Consider the following 22115-nt stretch of genomic DNA (forward strand, 5'->3'; position numbering starts at 1 on the left):
ATGAAAAATCAATGTTTATTGTGGTAAGCCACTGAAATTTTGAGGTTATAAGAAATTTTAAAAAATAATAAAACTAGCACAAACTGAAAGAAATACCTGGCTAGTACAGGCTAACTATGAGCAACTCATGTTCTAATAAGATAGCAACGATTAGACTCTGAATCAGAGAGGAATGAGACCAATTTCAGTGAAATTCAGCTCATCTTTCAAACTGACAATAAATGAGAATATATTTTAATAGTAATGTTACTATTATATGGTAAACTTTGCTCTGTGAGCTATTAAGAGACTAATCTTTATTTTAATATTCAAATTTACATTGTGACCATAGAATATAAGCATCCAATTATCTTGTATTATCTTTGAATCCAGATTAAATTTCCCAAAGGTCTTTCATCAGGCATCTTGGCCTGAATAATAGGCATCTGTGTCTTCACACAAAAGGCAATAAACCTGAGGAGTAATGTGAAATTCTGAGCTGGGATGTTAAAAGCTTGTTAAGAATAATGTTAAACTTCATATATAATAAATAATAGCAAGAATGTTATAGCATCTATAGCTGTTTAAAGAAAATTTCCCCCCTCAAGAGAAAGACAAAGTGTTATTGCCTGTGTCTTTTTAGCTTTGAATGTACTTTTAGACATGTGCTATTCAATATGGTAGCCACTAGCCACACATGGCTATTGAGCACTTGAAATGGAGTCCTGATTAGGATGTACTGTAAGTGTAAAATATGCAACAGATTTCAAAAACAATATTAAAAAACAAAAATCTCATTAATAACATATATTAATTACATGTTGAAATGGGTTCTAGGTACCTTCACCATAAGCATCTTTGCCATTGACATCTCTGCCACAAGCACTTCTGCAACAAACATTTTCATCGAATAACTAATTGGCTGTAAGGCAAATTCCCTGTGAAAGATAAAATAACTGGTTGACAGTTTTTGGTTTGACAGTTCGGTTTCAACTGGTTGAAATATGTTAGCATTTCTTCCAGTTGGCGACATTATTGATGGCTTTATCGAGCTGGCATATGAGAGTGATTTGCCCCAAAAGTTGGTTTCTTATTTTGAAACACATTACAGTGGAGGCGAAAGAGGCCAAAGTCCTGGAAGGTGCAGAGGTGAACCCACATTTCCCACACAACTTTGGAACATCTATCAATGGACACGTGACAATATGCCAAGAACAAACAACAACCGTGTAGAAGTTTTCAAAACACAACACAAAGCTCAGTTACAAAGATGTCTCTAAGTATTTGGAAACTTACATCGCTCTTTACGAAGGAAGAAATTTTAGCAAAAAAGAAAAAGTACGATGCACAATGAGGAGACAAATCAATGAGCAAAAAAAAAAAGTATAAAAGGCTATGAATGAAAGACTTGGAAGACAAGTGCTTAGATACAACCCACAAAATAAAATCAGTTATGTGCACAGTATTGCCATTAATCAACACACACTTTAAATGTACTCAAGTATTTTATATTTCACAATAAGTCTTGAATTTTGTTATTCGTTTCATTATGTCCTTTTAATTATCCCTCTTTGATTTTCCATTATTTTATCTTTTATGGCAAAATTGCTTTAGAGCCAATTATTTGCAGTGAAATGTTTGTGGCAAAAATGTCTATGGCAAAGATGCTTAAAGCAAAAGTACCTAGAACCGGCAGCAAAACTTACAGATGTGGTTCCTGGCACATTTTGTTGTGTAAATACCATGACAGCAAAAAAGGCATGCCACTCTGCACTAATGCAACTCTTTCACTAAATTAAACCCTGGGACAGTACGATATGGCATGGCTTTAAAACTCAGTGAGCATTTGTGGTGCAACTGGTTAGCATGCTTGGCTAAATGGAAAGGTCGATGGTTCAAGCCTACCACAGGATGGTCTAATCCCTAGCCAATAATTTCTTAGTGATGAAAATATTCTGGAATTAGATATTGGTGACAGTTGCACAACATTGTGAACGTACTAAATTTCACTAAATTGTATATGTCATAATGGTGAATTTTAGGTTATATGCGTTTTACTGCAATAAAAACGAAACCCCAATAGATGTGTTGGAGGATGCACTTTCCTGATCTTGTGTTGTAACTGTATTTTTCTTCCTGACATGTGTACACCTACCAGATAATACGCCCTGATATTTGAATGCCCATGTATATGTACAGCAGCTTTTTAAATAATCTCTGGTCTGGGTGTCCCACTCTAGCATTTTGGCATCACCCAGGAATATGTGACTTACCCACATCCCTTTTTTGTCTTAGATTAACTGCACATCCCACAAATTCCTTTGTAGGACTCTTTCGCCCTAGCACATACTTGCCTAGACTAGAAAATTCTCCCATGCAAAGGGCAAGCTGGGCACGGGATATGTGTCTGTCTTCTCCAAAGGCATTGGATGGCTTTCTTAATAAATGGGAAACAGGAGAGAGAAAGGGTCTGTAAGACCACAACTGAATCAGTTCCCAAGTTTCTTCTTTTAGCCAGGGCAACTTCCCAGCACAGGACTCAGGACTCTCAGTTCTTCTGGATAAAGTCAATATTGTTCTTTTATAAAGCAACTATCATGAAAGGAGGCAGGTCTTCAAGAGCTACACAAGCACAGAGTACAAAAGAGAAAGTGGGGTGGGGGGGAGTTTGGAGAGACTCACAAAAGAGACAATGTCTGCCAGGAAGTTCTTGAGGCAGTGGGTGGTAAATACCTCCCATGGAAAGGCTTCAGCAAAAGCCTAGGAAGCTTCATGCTGGTCAAGACTGGCCTTGTACACCACTGTGGAGGAAAGTGCTCCCTGGGCAAGTTTTCTTCTCACTCCAGCCAGCAGATTTCAGCTGTTCCTGCTATACCATGTCTTTCCAGAAATACGAAGGCTTGTGAAAGATAAATATGCCTATTATGACCACTATGACCAGGATCAGGGAGAAGAGGACCATGAGGATGACATATGTGGAGTGGGAGAGAGGTGTGGACAATGGCTCTTCAGATGGGATCATGTTGGTCAGGTTCAGCATGTAGCCCAAAGTCCACCCGACGCTGGTGCTCCGGACCTGCAAACAGTGGGGAAAGTCTGTTGTTTCTGCTCCGAGGATTAAATGAGCTTTCATGCAACCCGATCCATAACACTGAGCAACCAGGAAGTGAGAGCACCACGTTCAATTCTCTAAATGGATTACTTTTGTATTCTGAATTGGGAATATGGCTGTGGGGAAAATGGAGCAGAAGCAAGTGATTAAGAAGGAGAGTGTGGGGCCTCACCACTAAATTCCCCAAAGTCAGAAGAGTGTGGGGCCTCACTACTAAATTCCCCCAATTCAGAAGAGTGTGGGGTCTCACTACTAAATTCCCCAAAGTCAGAAGAGTGTGGGGTCTCACTACTAAATTCCCCAAATTCAGAAGAGTGTGGGGTCTCACTACTAAATTCCCCAAATTCAGAAGAGTGTGGGGTCTCACTACTAAATTCCCCAAATTCAGAAGAGTGTGGGGCCTCACTACTAAATTCCCCCAATTCAGAAGAGTGTGGGGCCTCACTACTAAATTCCCCAAATTCAGAGAGGAATTTGGGGAATGACGGCTCAGTTCTCCTGACTAGAAGAACTTAATTCAAATTAGGCCTTTGGAAATTTGCATTCTTCTTTTTGCTGTTTGTGTGAATGTGGGTGGCTGGGGTGGGGAAGGGGGGGTGGATGACAGGAAGCGGGCAAAGAGTGAGAGAATAATGACTGTCCCTGGCCTTGTGCATCAATGTCAGGCCCAGGAATCTCCTCCATATGAAACCAGGACTTCTTTTATGATTCAACTAGGGAAAAATTAGGGAATAATCCCAGCAAGTCAGTCTTACTTGACAAGATGAAAGACCACATATGCATGAGAAAGGATTATTCTTAAATGAAAAAACATTCTCCAACCTTGCCATCTTCCTAGGAATATTTTCAAGTCACCTCAAAATGTATTGAAATACAGGTAGTCTATGAATAACAAAGAACTGTGGAAATGTTTCTATTACGTGAGTTGTATGTCATCATGGTAGGAAAATCATGAAGTATAGATAATCCTAAAAAAGAAAATAAAAACCACCCCTACTTCATCACTCAGAACTTGCTGCTATTATCATTTTGTGACATATCCTACCAGTCCTCTCTGTGCATGTTTTTCACATAAAAAATGGAATTAAATTGTATGTAGAATTATTCACTTAACAATTCCTTGTAAACATCATCCCATGTCTCTTAAGGGATTTCTGCAACATCATCACTGACATGAACTGCCTTATATGTTCATTTTTACTCACTTTGTTCAATTATTTATAAATCCTAGAAATGGAGCAATTGGCCAAAATGATGTACATGTTTTAAGGCTCCTAGCACATGTTGCCAAAACAGTCTTCCCAAAGGCTATGCCAGTTTACATTCCAACCAATACCATGTGGAATGCTCCTCTCCCCTAAACCTTTACCAGTACTGGGAATTAATAATTTGTAAAAAGGCCCATGTCCCTTTATGGGGAATGGAACCGTATCTGACTGCCTGTGTCAAGGAAGCCTCCAAAGTTAGAGGACTTATCACTTAAGGTTTAGAAACAATGGATCATAGATTGGAGTTCAAAGAATATAAATCACTAGGTAAATTTGACATAGACATATCTCTCAAAGAGACAAACTGATGGAATGGAAGGAAGACTGGGATGTTAAAACAAGGAAAAGATTTTAATTAGCAAAGTCAATATTGACAAGAGTGTGATGAAACTAGTCTCTTTAAGGCTACTACAGCTCTCTGCTGCCTCAATGCTTTGTTTTACTTGAAGTCACCATATTTAATAAAGGGATAAATTGTTTTTGCCATTAGTGGGTATGGGTTTAAAAGGTAGAGAAACACTGTTTTTGATATTTTTCATCAAGCATGAGTGTGCCCATGAGTCTTGCTGCCGATGTAAATGTTGCGCTATGCCTGGATACCTTCAGGTAATGCTATGGTAATGCAAAGCTATGGGCTTGCTTCTTTAAGGCTCATGCTAAGCCTGGCTTCTAAGCAAAGGCCCCCATTCACAGCCACTCATCTCATTCTTCACAGCGAGCTTTCAGATTGGTCAGTCTTGAAGCTACAACCAACAAGGCCTTCACCCCTTATGACAAACCATGATCATCCCTTCTGGATTCACGAAGGGGCCTTTGAGATGGATGTTGAAGTCAGCATGCAGAATCACTGTGGCTGTTGAAATACTGTTATATTACTTTACTATCTCATGTTTTGTTTTATAAGGGGTTAGTCACTGTTATGTGAGCAGAAAGGTGAGGCTGAGAATACAAGTAGCCCTCCTTAGATAGGATACCCACAACTGGCTGGTCAACATTATCAGGAGAGCTGGACACAAAATGCCATCTTGGGTTAGAGGTGAAGTGGTAGGACAGGACATCAGGCCAAAATTAAATCAGGTTGACTCCTACCTCTTTTAAGCCCAAAGCTGCTTCAGTCACTACAACCCAACCTCCCCCCAACCTAACAAACCTTGCCCATGAAGTGAATATTCTTCCAGGACTCAGCTGTAAAATGATAGCCATTCAGAAGAAGAGCGAGGATGTAGGTGCCAGAAAAGCAGTATTCACTCAGGTACTTCTCCTTCACTTCACCAAAATACATCTGCAGCTGGAAGTGAAGTGAAGAAAACATCATACTTGTACAACAACAGGCACTCCTCCATAGCCCTCATGTTCGCGATTAGAGCTGATCAAGAGAGGAAAAAGCCCCAGCTCACATGGGCCTGAGAGTTGGCCCCTGCAGAGAGCTTTGGGAGTGGTGCTGCACTCCTTCAGTGGGTGCAGGGGTTCACAGTTTAGGGTCTGTTAAGTAATCTTTTCCTCCACAGGGTTCTATGAGACATTGATAAGTGTTCTAGGAAAAAAGTAGTTTCTGTGGTCTGATAGGTTCAACAACACTGAATTTTACTCTAGTTTGCCATCCCTTGTGAAACTTGAGTTTCACAATCACATTAGCATATTAAAAACTGTGAAAAATCTTGCATGAAAGAAATCTATTAATCTTTGTTTAACCAGAGTTTTCTGTATGCTCTTGACCAAAGTCTTTGGTTTAGAGCCTCTATAAGCATCTTGAGGAAACAGTTTCATAAAAAGCCTTGCCACTCAGTTAGGTCTCTGGACTAGCATCAGCAGCATCCCCTGAGAACTTGTTAATCCTCACCCCTGATCTGCCAGTGCAGAATGTGCTTTTTAATATGATCCCTGTATGATCACATACATAGTAACATTTGACAAACACTGCTCTGGAACCCAGTTTAGGAAGCATTTTGCTCAAGAACCCGAGATGCTCGTCTTTCTCCACAGATCACCACTAGCTGCAAAAAGCCTCCCCTAAATGTTTTGTAAAGTACTGAGGCATATTTGAGCTGCTCTTTCCAAAAGCCCTGAATACCCTTCCTTCATGTTCTAACTCAGACAAAATACTTAGAGAAAATTTCAGATGTCCAGGCTCTTGCACAACCTTCCTTCCTCTGTTGTCAGTGCCCACGAGAACAGCCTTCATTTTTAATTAATTGCATATCTTCAGAATGAAAGCACTGGTCACTTTTGCGATCACTTTTGCAATCTCTCTTAAAATCACTCATTTTAAGTCACTTTTGTCAATTTAAAACAGCTGCTGTTTTGAGCCACTCCTAGGTGATCTGTTCTTTTAAATCAGAGTAGACTCCATATCTTTCTCTCACGTCCCTGGAAACTTTCATCAGGTAGCACTGGATCTTGAATGACTCAGTGCCTCAGACAAGAAAAATTTTGTGCTTCAAATTTATGAATAAGTAGGAGATACCTTGGACCTGTCTGATGAAAAAAGGGTCTTACCACAATGGTGTCTGTGGCAGATTCTGTGAATTGCCTGTCTTCCCTGGGTGTCGGGGGAAGGAGTGGGCGACAATGCGCTCAGCTCCAGGAAGTAGCTCATGATGGATCTAGGGCTCTAAGCCAGTCATAAAATCCTGCATCCTGCTTTCCCAGCCAGTCCTGGCCAATGAGATGTAAGAGAAAAGACTACTAGGAGCTTCTGGGATAGCTTCTGCTTTCCTATAAAAAGGAACAGATGTATCTGGCGCTATTCTTCTTCTGACCTTGAACGCGGCCGTGATCCCTGAAGCTACACCTTGCTTCCATGAGGAAACAGGCCTAACAACAACTGAAGAATGGCTGAGATAGTCAAGCTGCCCACCCCATGCCAGCAACTGACTACTTCCGGACTTCGAATTAGGTGAAAACAATAAGACCTTTTTTGTTTAAGCCATTGTATGCCAAGTTATCAAGGAATGCCAGTGAACTTACTCTTAATAGGGTGCACCATCTAGGCTTCTCTAACATGTGTGCTGGATCTTGGTCACATTACCATGACTTGAAGAGCAGACTCACATCCTCCATGCTGTCAAGGTCAGAGAGCAATGGTAACAGATGCTGTTTCTAGTCACTTACCTCTTCCCAAGGCTGAGAGCAGAACTTTTCCAACGTGTTAATCATCTTTTTATGAGTTGACTGTTCCTCTGATGTAAGGTTTAAAAACTCCATCACATAGTAAAAAGCTGAAAATGCCTGCAAGAGAAAAATGCTGAGTTTGGTGCAGTGTCCAACACAGAGGGACACTGATTCACTCTCCAGAGGGCCTAATGGAAGTTCCTGGAAATCTCTGATGAGTAAATTATGGATCAGGTGATATTCCATCCCCAACAGTTGCTTCCTTCCTGGAAGGGGGTCACTTTGCTGCTGACATGCATTTCTGAGCCATCTGGTAGCTAATTTTCTTGATAATTTTAATGGGAGAGTCAGGGAGAAAGAAAGATGGGGAAAAAAGAAGATAAGAGGAAAAGTTACAAAACTCTCATCTTTAAAAAAATATGTATTATGTATGAATTTTTAAAAATAAAACCTGGAAAATTCTATACAAAGGTAAATAACAGGAGTGATCTCTGGCAAAATTATAAGGTGTTTTTTTCCTTTTTATTTATGCCCCTTTTTTGCCTATTTTTATAATATACATGTACTGCTTTCTTTAGATAGCCAGTATTTCTTTAACAAATATTTATTGCAGGCCTATCATGAGCTGGGCACAACTTAAAAGTTTTAAAAAATCATCAACATCATACATGAGAACTATGTAAAAAGTTAAATAAACAAAGGAGTAAAAAAGAAAACATTCTAGAGAAATGGAAATAAAAATAAAAATAACCAAATGGGACTTAATCAAACTTAAAAGCTTTTGCACAACACAGGAAACCATAAACAAAACAAAAAGACAACCTATAGACTGGGAAAAAATATTTGCAAATGATGTGACCAACAAGGGATTAATTTCCAAAATATACAAAGAGCTCCTATAGCTTATTAAAAAAACAAAGAACAAAAAACAGCCCAATCAAAAAATGGGTAGAAGACCTAAACAGACATTTCTCCAAAGAAGACATACAGATGGCCGACAGGCACATTAAAAGATGCTCAATATCACTAATTATTAGAGAAATGTAAATCAAAACTAAATGAAGTATCACCTCACACCAGTCAGAATGGCCATCTTACAAAAATCTACAAACAATAAATGCTGGCGAGGGTGTGGAGAAGAGGGAACCCTCCTACACTGTTGGTGGGAATGTAAATTGGTGCAGCCACTATGGAGAACAGTATCGAGGTTCCTTAAAAAAGCTAAAAATAGTGTTACTATATGATCCAGCAATCCCACTCCTGGGCATATATCCAGAGAAAACTCTAACTCGAAAAGGTACATACCCCCGAGTGTTCATACCAGCACTATTTACAATCGTCAAGACCTGGAAGCAACCTAAATGTCCATCAACAGATGAATAGATAAAGAATATGTGGTATACATACACAATGGAATACTACTCAGCCATAAAAAGAATGAAATAATGCTGTTTGCAGCAACATGGATGGATCTAGAGATTATCATACTAGATGAAGTAAGTCACAAAGAGAAGACAAATATCATATGATATCACTTATACATGGAATCCAAAAAAGTGATACAAAAGAACTTATTTACAAAACAGAAAGAGACTCAAAGACATAGAAAACAAACTTATGGTTACCAAAAGGGAAAGCTGGGGGAGGGGGAGGGATAAATTAGGAGTTTGGGATTAACATATACACACTACTATATATAAAATAGATAGACCCAGCTCTACCCACCACCAGTCCCTCCCATCAGGAAGCTTGCACAAGCCTCTTAGATAGCCTCATCCACCAGAGGGCAGACAGCAGAAGCAAGAAGAACGACAATCCTGCAGTCTTTGGAACAAAAACCATGGTCACAGAAAGACAGACAAAATGAAAAGGCAAAGGACTATGTACCAGATGAAGGAAAAAGATAAAACCCCAGAAAAACAACTAAATGAAGTGGAGATAGTCAACCTTCCAGAAAAAGAATTCAGAATAACGATAGTGAAGATGATCCAGGACCTTGGAAAAAGAATGGAGGCAAAGACCAAGAAGATGCAAGAAATGTTCAACAAAGACCTAGAAGAATTAAAGAACAAACAAACAGAGACGAGCAATACAATAACTGAAATGAAAAATACACTAGAAGGAATCAATAGCAGAATAAATGAGGCAGAAGAATGGATAAGTGACCTGGAAGATAGAATGGTGGAATTTACTGCCACAGGACAGAAGAAAGAAAAAAGAATGAAAAGAAATGAAGACAGACTAAGAGACTTCTGCAACAACATTAAACACACCAACATTCGCATTATAGGGGTCCCAGAAGAAGAAGAGAGAGAGAAAGGACCCGAGAAAATATCTGCAGAAATTATAGTTGAAAACTTCCGTAACATGGGAAAGGAAATAACCACCCAAGCCCAGGAAGCGCAGAGTCCCAGCCAGGACAAACCCAAGGAGAAACAGGCTGAGACACATAGGAATTAAATTGACAAGATTTAAAGACAAAGAAAAATTATTAAAAGCAACAAGGGAAAACGACAAATAACACACAAGGGAACTCCCCTAAGGTTCACAGCTGATGTCTCAGCAGAAACTCTACAAGCCAGAAGGGAGTGGCACAATACATTTAAAGTGATGAAAGGGAAGAACCTACAACCAATATTACTCTACCCAGCAAGGATCTCATTCAGATTTGACAGAGAAATCAAAGCTTTAAAAACAAGCAAAAGCTAAGAGAATTCAGCACCACTAAACCAGCTCTATAATGAATGCTAAAGGAACTTCTTTAAGTGGGAAACACAAGACAAGCAAAGGACCTACAAAAAAAAAACCCCAAAACAATTAAGAAAATGGTAATAGGAATATACATATTGTTAATTACCTTAAATATGAATGGATTAAATGCTCCAACCAAAAGACACAGGCTCGCTGAATGGATACAAAAACAAGACCCATATATATGCTGTCTACAAGAGACCCACTTCAGACCTAGGGACACATACAGACTGAAAGTGAGGGGATGGACAAAGATATTGCATGCAAATGGAAATCGAAAGATGGAGTAGCAATACTCATATCAGATAAAATGGACTTTAAAATAAAGAATGTTACAAGAGACAAGGAAGGACACTACCTAATGATCAAGGGATCAATCCAAGAGGAAGATATAAAAATTATAAATATATATGCACCCAACATAGGAGCACCTCAATACATAAGGCAAATGCTAACAGCTATAAAAGAGGAAATCGACAGTAACACAATAATAGCAGGGGATTTAACACTCCACTTTCACCAATGGAGAGATCATCCAGATAGAAAATTAATAAGGAAACACAAGCTCTAAAAAACACAATAGACCAGATAGATTTAACTGATATTTATAGGACATTCCATCTGAAAACAGCAGGTTACACTTTCTTCTCAAAGGCACATGGAACATTCTCTAGGATAGATCACATCTTGGGTCACAAATCAAGTCTCGGCAAATTTAAGAAAATTGAAATCATATCAAGCATCTTTTCCAACCACAACGCTATGAGACTAGGTATCAATTACAGGGAAAAAAACATAAAAAACACAAACACATGGAGGCTAAACAACAATACATTACAAAATAACCAAGAGATCACTGAAGAAATCAAAGAGGAAATCAAAAAATACCTAGAGACAAATGACAATGAAAACACAACAATCCAAAACCTACAGGATGCAGAAAAAGCAGTTCTAAGAGGAAAGTTTATAGCAATACAATCCTACCTCAAGAAACAAGAAAAATCTCAAATAAACAATCTAACCTTACACCTAAAGGAACTAGAGAAAGAACAAACAAAACCCAAAGTTAGTAGAAGGAAAGAAATCGTAAACATCAGAGCAGAAATAAATGAAACAGAAGCAAAGGAATAGCAAAGATCAATAAAACTAAAAGCTGGTTCTTGGAAAAGATAAACAAAATTGACAAACCTTTAGCCAGACTCATCAAGGAAAAAGAGGGAGAAGACTCAAATCAATAAAATTAGAAATGAAAAAGGAGAAGTTACAACGGACACCACAGAAATACAAAGCATCTTAAGAGACTACTACAAGCAACTCTATGCCAATAAAATGGACAACCTGGAAGAAATGGACAAATTCTTAGAAAGGTATAACTTTCCAAGACTGAAACAGGAAGAAACAGAAAATAAGAACAGACCAATTACAAGTAATAAATTGAAACTGTGATTAAAAATCTTCCCACAAACAAAAGTCCAGGACCAGATGGCTTCACAGGCAAATTCTATCAAACATTTAGAGAAGAGCTAACACCCATCCTACTCAAACTCTTCGAAAAAATTGCAGAGGAAGGAACGCTCCCAAACTCATTCTATGAGGCCACCATCACCCTGACACCAAGAACAAAGATTCCACAAAAAAAGAAAGCTACAGACCAATACCACTCATAAATGTAGATGCAAAAATCCTCAACAAAATACTAGCAAACAGAACCCAACAACACATTTAAAGGATCATACACCATGATCAAGTGGGGTTTATCCCAGAGATGCCAAGGATTCTTCAATATATGCAAACCAATCAATGTGATACACCATAATAACAAATTGAAGACGAAAAACCATATGATCATCTCAATAGATGCAGGAAAAGCTTTTGACAAAATTCAACACCCATTTATAAAAAGTCTCAGAAAGTGGGCATAGAGGGAACCTACCTCAACATAATAAGGCCATATATGACAAACCCACAGCAAACATCATTCTCAATGGTGAAAAACTGAAAGCATTTCCTCTAAGATCAGGAACAAGACAAGGATGTCCACTCTCACCACTATTATTCAACATAGTCTTGGAACTCCTAGCCATGGCAATAGGAGAAGAAAAGGAAATAAAGGGAATACAAATTGGAAAAGAAGAAGTAAAACTGTCACTGTATGCAGATGACATGATACTATACATAGAGAATCCTAAAGATGCCACCAGAAAACTACTAGAGCTAAGCAATGAATTTGGTAAATCTGCAGAATACAAAATTAATGCACAGAAATCTCTTGCATTCCTATATACTAACAAGGAAAGATCATAAAGAGAAATTCAGGAAACAATCCCATTCACCATTGCAAGAAAAAGAATAAAATACCTAGGAATAAACATACCTAAGAAGGTAAAAGACCTGTACTCAGGGAACTATAGGACACTGATGAAAGAAATCAAAGATGACACAAACAGATGGAGAGATAGACCATGTTCTTGTATTGGAAGAATCAATATTGTGAAAATGACTATACTACCCAAAGCAATCTACAGATTCAATGCAATCCCTATCAAAGTACCAATGGCATTTTTTACAGAACTAGAACAAAAAGTCTTAAAATTTGTATGGAGACACAAAAGACCCCGAATAGCCAAAGCAATCTTGAGGGAAAAAAATGGAGCTGGAGGAATCAGACTCCCTGACTTTAGACTATACTACTAAGCTACAGTAATCACAACAATATGGTACTGGCACAAAAACAGAAATATAGATCAATGGAACAGGATAGAAAGCCCAGAAGTAAACCCACACACATACGGTCAACTCATCTCTGACAAAGAAGGCAAGAATATACAATGGAGAAAAGACAGCCTCTTCAATAAGTGATGCTGGGAAAACTGGACAGCTACATGTAAAAGAATGAAATTAGAACACTTCCTAACACCATACACAAAAATAAACTCAAAATGGATTAAAGACCTAAATGTAAGACCAGACACTATAAAACTCTTAGAGGAATACAAAGGAAGAACACTCTTTGACATAAATCACAGCAAGATCTTTTTTGACCCACCTCCTAGAATAATGGAAATAAAAACAAAAATAAACAATTGGGATCTAATGAAACTTAAAAACTATTGCATAGGGCCTCCCTGGTGGCGCAGTGGTTGAGAGTCCGCCTGCCGATGCAGGGGATACGGGTTCGTGCCCCGGTCTGGGAGGATCCCATATGCCGCGGAGCGGCTGGGCCCGTGAGCCATGGCCACTGGGTCTGCGCATCCGGAGCCTGTGCTCCGCAATGGGAGAGGCCACAACAGTGAGAGGCCCGCATACCGCAAAAAGAAAAAAAAAAAAACAAAACTATTGCATAGCAAAGGAAACTATCAACAAGATGAAAAGACAACCCTCAGAATGGGAGAAAATATTTGCAAATGAAGCAACTGACAAAGGATTAACCTCCAAAATATACAAGCAGCTCATGCAGCTCAATATCAAAAAGCAAACAACCCAATCAAAAAATGGGCAGAAGACCTAAATAGACATTTCTCCAAAGAAGACATACAGATGGCCAAGAGGCACATGGAAAGCTGCTCAATATCACTAGTCATTAGAGAAATGCAAGTCAAAACTACAATGAGATATCATCTCACACCAGTCAGAATGGCCATCATCAAGAAATCTAGAAACAATAAATGCTGGAGAGGGTGTGGAGAAAAGGGAACACTCTTGCACTGCTGGTGGGAATGTGAATTGGTACAGCCACTATGGAGAACAGTATGGAGGTTCCTTAAAAAACTAAAAATAGAACTACCATATGACCCAGCAATCCCACTACTAGGCATATACCCTGAGAAAACCATAATTCAAAAAGAGACATGTACCAAAATGTTCATTGCAGCTCTATTCACAATAGCCCGGAGCTGGAAACAACCTAAGTGTCCATCATCGGATGAATGGATAAAGAAGATGTGGCACCTATATACAATGGAATATTACTCAGCCATAAAAAGAAACGAAACTGAGCTATTTGTAATGAGGTGGATAGACCTAGAGTCTGTCATAAAGAGTGAAGTAAGTCAGAAAGAGAAAGACAAATACCGTATGCTAACACATATATACGGAATTAAAAAAAAAAAAATGTCATGAAGAACCTAGGGGCAAAACGGGAATAAAGACACAGACCTACTTGAGAATGGACTTGAGGATAAGGGGAGGGGGAAGGGTAAGCTGTGACAAAGCGAATGAGAGGCATGGACATATATACACTACCAAACGTAAGGTAGATAGATAGTGGGAAGCAGCCGCAGAGCACAGGGAGATCAGCTCGGTGCTTTGTGACCGCCTGGAGGGGTGGGATGGGGAGGGTGGGAGGGAGGGAGATGCATGAGGGAAGGGATGGGGGAACAGATGTATATGTATGACTGATTCACTTTGTTATAAAGCAGAAACTAATAAAAAAAAAAAAAAAGACACATGCACCCCAGTGTTCATTGCAGCACTATTTACAATAGCCAGGTCATGGAAGCAACCTAAATGCTCATCGACAGACGAATGGATAAAGAAGTTGTGGTACATATATACAATGGAATATTACTCAGCCATAAAAAGGAATGAAATTGGGTCATTTGTAGAGATGTGGATGGACCTAGAGACTGTCACACAGAGTGAAATAAGTCAGAAAGAGAAAAACAAATATCGTATATTAACGCATATATGTGGAATCTAGAAAAAATGGTACAGATGAACTGGTTTGCAAGGCAGAAATAGAGACACAGATGTACAGAACAAACGTATGGACACCAAGGGGGGAAAGCGGGGTTGGGGGTATGGGGGTGGTGGTGGGATGAACTGGGAGATTGGGATTGACCTATATACAACTAATAAGTATAAACTAGATAACTAATAAGAACCTGCTGTATAAAAAAATAAAATAAAATTCAAAAAAAAATTAAAAAATCCATTCATCTGTCAACATCCATCAGTAGAACTTTAGGTTGTTTCCACACCTTGGCCACTGGGAATAGTGCTGTAATGGTCATTAGTGTGCTAATATCACTTCCAGATCCTGATTTCAATTCTTTTGGATAAACACCCAAAAGTAGGATCACTTGATCATATGATAAATATATTTTTAATTTTTTGAGGAACCTCCATACTGTTTTACATACTGGCTGCACCCACACTATACAAGGGTTCTTTTTTCTCCACATCTTCACCACACTTGTCTTTGGCTTTTTTTTTTTTTTTTTTTTTTGAGGTACGCGGGTCTCTCACTGTTGTGGCCTCTCCTGTTGCGGAGCACAGGCTCCGGACGCACAGACCCAGCGGCCATGGCTCACGGGCCCAGCCTCGCCGCGGCATGTGGGATCTTCCCGGACTGGGGCATGAACCCACGTCCCCTGCATCGGCAGGCGGACTCTCAACCACTGCGCCACCAGGGAAGCCCCTGGCTTTTTTGATAATAGCCATCCTAACAGGTATGAGGTGATACCTCACTGTGGTTTTGATTTTCATTACCCAGATTATTAGTGATGTTGAGCACCTTTAATATACCTGTTAGCCATTTGTATGTTGTCTTTGGAGAAGTGTCTATTCAACTCTCTAGCCCATTTTTTTTTTTTTTTTTTTTTTTTTGCGGTATGCGGGCCTCTCACTGTTGTGGCCTCCCCCATTGCGGAGCACAGGCTCCAGACGCACAGGCTCAGCGGCCATGGCTCACGGGCCCAGCCGCTCCACGGCATGTGGGATCCTCCCGGACCGGGGCACGAACCTGTGTCTCCTGCATCGGCAGGCGGACTCCCAACCACTGCGCCACCAGGGAAGCCCTCTAGCCCATTTTTTAACTGGGTTATTGTTTTTCTTGCTATTGAGTTGTTGGAGTTCCTTATGTATTTTGGAAATCAACCTCTTATCTGATACACGGTTTGCAAATATTTTCTCCCATTTTGCAGGTTGCCTTTTCACTCTGCTGATTGTTTCCTTTGCTGTGCAAAAACTTTTTAGTTTGATGTAGTCCCAGTTGTGTCTATTTTTGCTTTTGGTGCCTGAGCTTTTGCTGTCATATCTGTGAAGTCATTGCTAAGACCAATGTCATGAAACTTTTCACTTATGTTTTCTTGGAATTTTATAGTTTCAGATCTTGTGTTCAAGTCTTCAATCCATTTTGAGTTGATTTTTGTGGATGGTCTAACCATATATTTCATTCTTTTGCATGTGGATATACACAGTTTTCCCAATACCATTTACTGAAGAGACTGTCCTTTCCCCATTGTGTATTCTTGGCACCCTTGTCAAAGATCAGTTGATCATATATGTGTGGATTTTTTTCTGGACTCTATTTTGTTCCATTGGTCTATATGTCTGTCTTTATGCCAGTACCATACAGTTTTAATTATATTAATTTTAATTAAGTGTAATGTAATATATTTTAAAATCAGCAAGTGTGACACCTCTAGCTTTGTTGTTCTTTCTCAAGACTGTTTTGGTTATTTAGGGTCTTTTGTAATTGCAAATGAATTTTATAAATTTTTCTTCTATTTCAGTAAAAAACACCACTGGGATTTTGATGGGGATTGCATTGAATTTGTAGATCACTTTTGGTATAATAGTATGGGCATTTTAACAATGTTAAGCCTTTCATGAACAGAGGATGTCTTTCCATTGTGTCTTCTTTAATTTCCTTCATCAGTGTTTTGTGGTTTTCAGTGTACAAGTCTTTCTCTGAGGGACTAAGTGACCAAACAGAAAAGCTACCAGGAGGAGCTCCTCCATGCTTTTCCAACTCTGTATCCCTACCTTGATTGGGGGAGGCACATTCAAAGGCAAGAAATTCCACCCCCAACCCCCAACCCCCAACCCTGCGAAGTCAGAAGCGTTTGTCAAGCTTGAAGGTGAGAACTGGGCCATGTTCTCCCAGGAGGCAAAGGTTTCAAAAAAGTGAAAAGGTCAACACAAAATAATATATTGTTTTTCCTTCAGATGTACTGCAATACTTCCTAGCAATGTCTGGAATGGAAAGGGCCCTTGGCTGTTCCCAGCATTCCTGGCCACCGTCCTCCCTTCTGTGGCACCCTCCTTTCTCTTCCAGCAGCTAGATCCAAGGCAAGGGACTTGGCTCAAAAAAGTCCAGGATGGGCAGCCAGTGCCAGTTCAGCTATAGGGCATCCAGGTGAGAGTCTAGTTTGTTCTGAATTTGGGGTTGGAGCCAACAAATGACCAAGTATTACTCTGCCATCATTGTGCAGTCATGTATTTCCCTCAGGAAACTGGAGGGGCAGGGAAACTGCAGTCTGGGCCATGGTTAAGGTAAGCCAGGATCCTTGATTCTACCCACTGCTGTTTTCCAGAGACCAAGGGAATGAAGAGCTCCATATAGTTCACAAATGGCAAAGCCAGAATTTAAGCCAGATATGATTACTACAGGGCCTGTGCTCTCTCCAGGAAGTTCTTTCTGTGACATTGGGTTGGGCCAGGAGACCTTGGGAGAAACTCTTCTGCTGGGGTTTGAGAGGGGAGTAGAATCTCCTTCCTTACATGTGGATCTATTTTTCTGAAAAAGGGAGAAAGAGTGTGAAGGTAGACAAAAGCTCACTGTTTCTTTGAATGATATCTTAAAGTGATTAAGTGAGATAACAGATCTGTTAGTCAATAATTGGAACTCAATTGATGGTAGCTAACTTAGCAGTATACTAATAAACAATGATTACTATCATTCTTGGTCTCCAAGACCGAAATATGACATTTGAATAATGACTAGATCAAGGGGCACCTCTTCTATTTCTGCTCAAATATTTTATCTTATTCTGGAAAATCAGGAAAAGAAGGGATTTGGAGTCAGGATTCAAATGGTCCCCCAACGCTTCAAAATGTAATGAAAATGATGCTATTTTCTTGTTTCCTTGGGACTCCCTGAGTTTCTACTTCCTAAGTGTCTTTATAGAGGAAAATCCTTATCCAAGACATCTAACTGCTGCTTCTCCTTCTTCTGACATCTGAGAAGCCACCTGTGGCAGATCCTAATGGGTGCCTACCCAACAGCCAGCTCCCATCTCCTGGATTACAGATTCCTGATTATACCTAGTAGAGGAAAGCAGTTTGCTCAGGAAGACTCCCCAGTTTCAGGGGATGAACAGTGATTAGTCTAAACCATCATGGTAACCCATTCCCCTTTATCACAGATTGGTTCAGAGGTGTGCATTTTTTCTTTTTTTTTTTTTTGCGGTATGCGGGCCTCTCACTGTTGTGGCCTCTCCCATTGCAGAGTACAGGCTCCAGATACACAGGCTCAGTGGCCATGGCTCACGGGCCCAGCTGCTCTGCGGCATGTGGGATCCTCCCGGACCGGGGCACGAACCCGTGTCCCCTGCATCAGCAGGCAGACTCTCAACCACTGCGCCACCAGGGAAGCCCCAGAGGTGTGCATTTTACCAAATTCTGGCCAATGGCATCTGAAAAGATGTTTGTTGGCAATTCTGCAAAGTTGGAGAGAGATGTATGTGAGATAAACTTCCTTCTTTCCTATGCTGGCTTTGCATGTGAAGACATAATACTTAGTTAGAGCAATAGCTGCCATCGTAGCACCACAATAAGGCCAAGAAAATAACTGAAAAGCTGAACCCACGGCCTGACATAATTAAGCTAAAGAACTAACCCTGAATTATCTACCTCAAGGCTTATTACCATGTGAGAGAAAAATAAATCCTACTCTTTAAACCCTTTGTAGGCACATGTTCTGTAATTTGCAACCAAAAACCATTGTAACAAATACATCATCATGTCACAAACTTACCCCGAAATTCCCTTGGAGGGGTGGCAAGAAAACCCCATTGAAGGAACAGCTGGAGTAAGGGCAGTAACTGGTGTTAAAGAGTTGAAGGATGCTTCGCCGGCATTGTCGATAGTTTCCAGTGCCACGGATTTCAACTTCAGGGAATGGAAAAAATGGAAAAGTCTCCTCAAATCTCCTTGTGCAGGGAGCCTCATAAATGTCACTCATGTTCATTTTCCTCCGGTATCCAGAGTGAAAGCATGGGTCACGGATGGTTCCATTTGTACCCTGAATAGAAAAATCACTTGAAGGCATCATGTGCAAATGCTTTGAGTACAAAAGCACCAGTCTGACTTCAATAATGTGTAGCAATTGAAAAACAGCCAGGCACTCAGCCCTGGCATCAATATGCCCCTGCTCTGCCTTTTTTACCCTTGGGTAACAGTCATATTTGTATAACAGGCACCAGAAGTGGTATCAGATGTAAATGAACTTTCGCTATTCACAGAAAGCTAATATAGTTGAAGCTGGGCCCAGAAATTCCATTAGTTTAGAATGGCCCCTAGCGCTTGGTACTAATCGCGTAGGTCAGAAGCAGATCCACAAGGAAAACTCTCAAGGCGCTCAAAATTCCGAGCCTAGGGTAGTTCTCTGGGGGTCTGCCTATATCCCTGGCCCTACCTCCAAGCCAAAAAGCAAAAGCTTCAAGAGCTGGAAGTGCCTCAGATCATTTAAGGCAGGAGTATCAAAATGATTTTCAACCCACAACCCAGTATGTTCAAGAGAAGTAAAGGGGCAGCTGTGGATGAGAGGCTTAGTGGAAACTTAGGGCTCACTAGGCATCTCTCAGCAGCCCCTCCTCCCATGGCAGTCATCTTATTGATAGTGTTTCTGAGAACCAGAGAGCGAGCTTTGGAGGAAAGCAGAGAACTGGTTGTCCTTTCAGTAGAGACAGGGAACAGCTGGATTTGACATCCTTGCTCTGTGTTTGTCAGGATGTGCCGGTACTTGCATGATTTTGAGTATGTTTAACTTTTCTCGCCTTCAAAATGCAAAAAGTGTCTGGGGACAAGATTTGAAGTGTTGATCCATAAACTCTGCATTTCCCTGAAGTTTTTTTCTCCTCCTCTCCAGGTTGTTTCTAATAGCCTTGTTTTCTGCAGTTCGTAGGAAATGGAGATTGAAAAGTGGGAAAGAGCTTAAAAACTGTGTGTGCGCGCACACGCACACACATACACACACTACTGTAGCATGTACTTTTCATTGTCAGCCCCACAGGGGTGAGAAATTATTTCCAAAGAAAGGATTTGAGTCATGTCCTTGGAGACAGTGCAGTAAACAAACATAGGAGGTGGTGTCTGGATGGGACAATTCACAGGGCTTGAACAGATGTAGTTAGATATCCTGCCTGAAAAGGTTTGGAAAGTACAGTAACCAACTTCAGACCAGTTACTGAAATAGAAAGAGAAAACAAGGACACGGGGGCTGGTGGCCCAGTTGTGGGGAGGGTGGTCTGGATTCAGTTACACTTGCCTGAAGGTCCTTGGACAGTTTCTGCAAGAGGGCTTGATCCTTCCCATAGCACAAGAAGCTGTGTGTGTATACACCATAGTTCTTGCCATAGAGGCGAAAGTGCAGAGTGTTGTTAGGAGACTCAGTCGTTTCGTTTCGAGGCACAAAAGTGATTTGTGTAGAGGCTCCCCCAAGGTCTAAAGCTCCATAGGTTTCCTGAGTATTGCCTTCACTTGGTTTCAGGTTAAACCAACCCAATTTCTGAAAGACAGTACAGTCACCAGTGGTAGAAGGATCTGGACATCCCCCTTTTCATGCTATTTCTTGGACTCAGGGACTTCCTAAGGCAAAGGAGCAGGAGGATAAGGGTGAAACTAAGCTCACCAGAGGTTCCTGAGTCTGCATCAGATCAACAGCAAGAAAACAGGGGCTTCAAAGACATAGCTCAGACTGCAGCAACATAGGAGCAGTTTACAAACACGAGATCTGGGGCCAGAAAGACTCAAGTTCAAATCCCTACTCATTGGCTTATTAGCCATGTGACCTTGGGCAGAATAATTGTCTCCTCTAGGCCTCGATTTGAGGCTCTAAAATGAGAGAACAACTCATATGGTTATTCTGAAGATTAAGTCAAACAGTACATGAAAAGTGCTTTGCATAGCACAAGACACATGGCACTAGGCAAATATTAGCTATCTTTATTTTTAATGATAGATTAAAAATTTTTTTTCTGTATCTCTGTATATGGCTTCCTTATTCTCCAATAGTAAGAGTTCTTGTGAGAGAATTATACCTCTGTTGACCCCTGCAAATGTGAGGGTAAATTAATTTGTTCATTTATCCATCATTCATTCTGTCTAGTGATCCAAGTACTGCCTGAGATATCAATGGCATTGACCCACAGGGAGCAACCTCCATGGATGCTGTGAGACAATCACCTGAGTGAATCTCCCCAGCAGATAGTTGATAGTAATCCAGCCATAGGCACCTTCCTCTTGGCCAGTGATGATTCTGGCACCCTGGAAGTCAAAGGGGTAGCTGCTGATGCTCTTTGCCACCGCAGCCAGGATCTTGTCTGCCAACCGTTCATTTTCCATCCTGCACAAAGAGCTGAGGTTACTGGTTTTGTCTGAATAACTATGACTACCCATTGCAGCCAGAACTTCCAGCCAGTTCCCCTAGGAAGTGAAGCATAAACTCACTGCAATAAATAGAAGGATGGAGATCCCCACACATGGTGTCTGAGAAGCCCTCCTTTGGGGAGAAGCATAACTACTCTTTTGGCCCCTCTTCTCCAAATCCAGATCCCTTCAATCCCTACATAGGTTGGTCCTCTTAAAATACCATTTTCGTTGTTGTTCCCTGGCTCCAAGAAATTATCAGAGTAATTTTAATTGCTGTGGTGGTGGTAGCTGGATATTGTTTGATCACCAAGCCTAGAGCTGATGTGTGCTACATTAGCCATTGCCGGTGGCTTCAAGCTACTTACGTAGCCTCAAGGCTCTGCTTGAAGTTTTTAATTAGGGCTCTAGTAGACACCAAGTGGAAAACGGCCTGGGACAGATACCCAACCTCAGCTGGTGCCAGAGTGGGGTAAAAAAATCTTTCTCATATTTTGCCTTGGTTTTTAGGTCTGAGACCT

General features: G+C 40.5%; 1 protein-coding gene across 2 annotated transcripts in view; it reads right to left on the reverse strand.

The window, feature by feature from the left end:
- Positions 1-276: 276 nt before the first annotated feature.
- The window catches only part of ENTPD1 (ectonucleoside triphosphate diphosphohydrolase 1), a 96534-nt gene continuing 74695 nt past the window's right edge, over positions 277-22115 (reverse strand). For both annotated transcript variants that reach the window (XM_081253158.1, XM_081253157.1), the window contains exons 5-10: positions 21412-21571; positions 20495-20734; positions 18983-19249; positions 7471-7587; positions 5510-5647; positions 277-3055 (exon numbers count right to left, since the gene is read on the reverse strand). In XM_081253158.1, the coding sequence (XP_081109284.1) occupies positions 2849-3055; positions 5510-5647; positions 7471-7587; positions 18983-19249; positions 20495-20734; positions 21412-21571 (1129 nt within the window). In that variant the 3' untranslated portion in view covers positions 277-2848. The remainder of the gene's footprint in view (positions 3056-5509; positions 5648-7470; positions 7588-18982; positions 19250-20494; positions 20735-21411; positions 21572-22115) is intronic.

Source organism: Mesoplodon bidens (assembly GCF_964165515.1).
Source record: "Mesoplodon bidens genome assembly, chromosome: 1".
NCBI classification, from domain to species: domain Eukaryota; kingdom Metazoa; phylum Chordata; class Mammalia; order Artiodactyla; family Ziphiidae; genus Mesoplodon; species Mesoplodon bidens.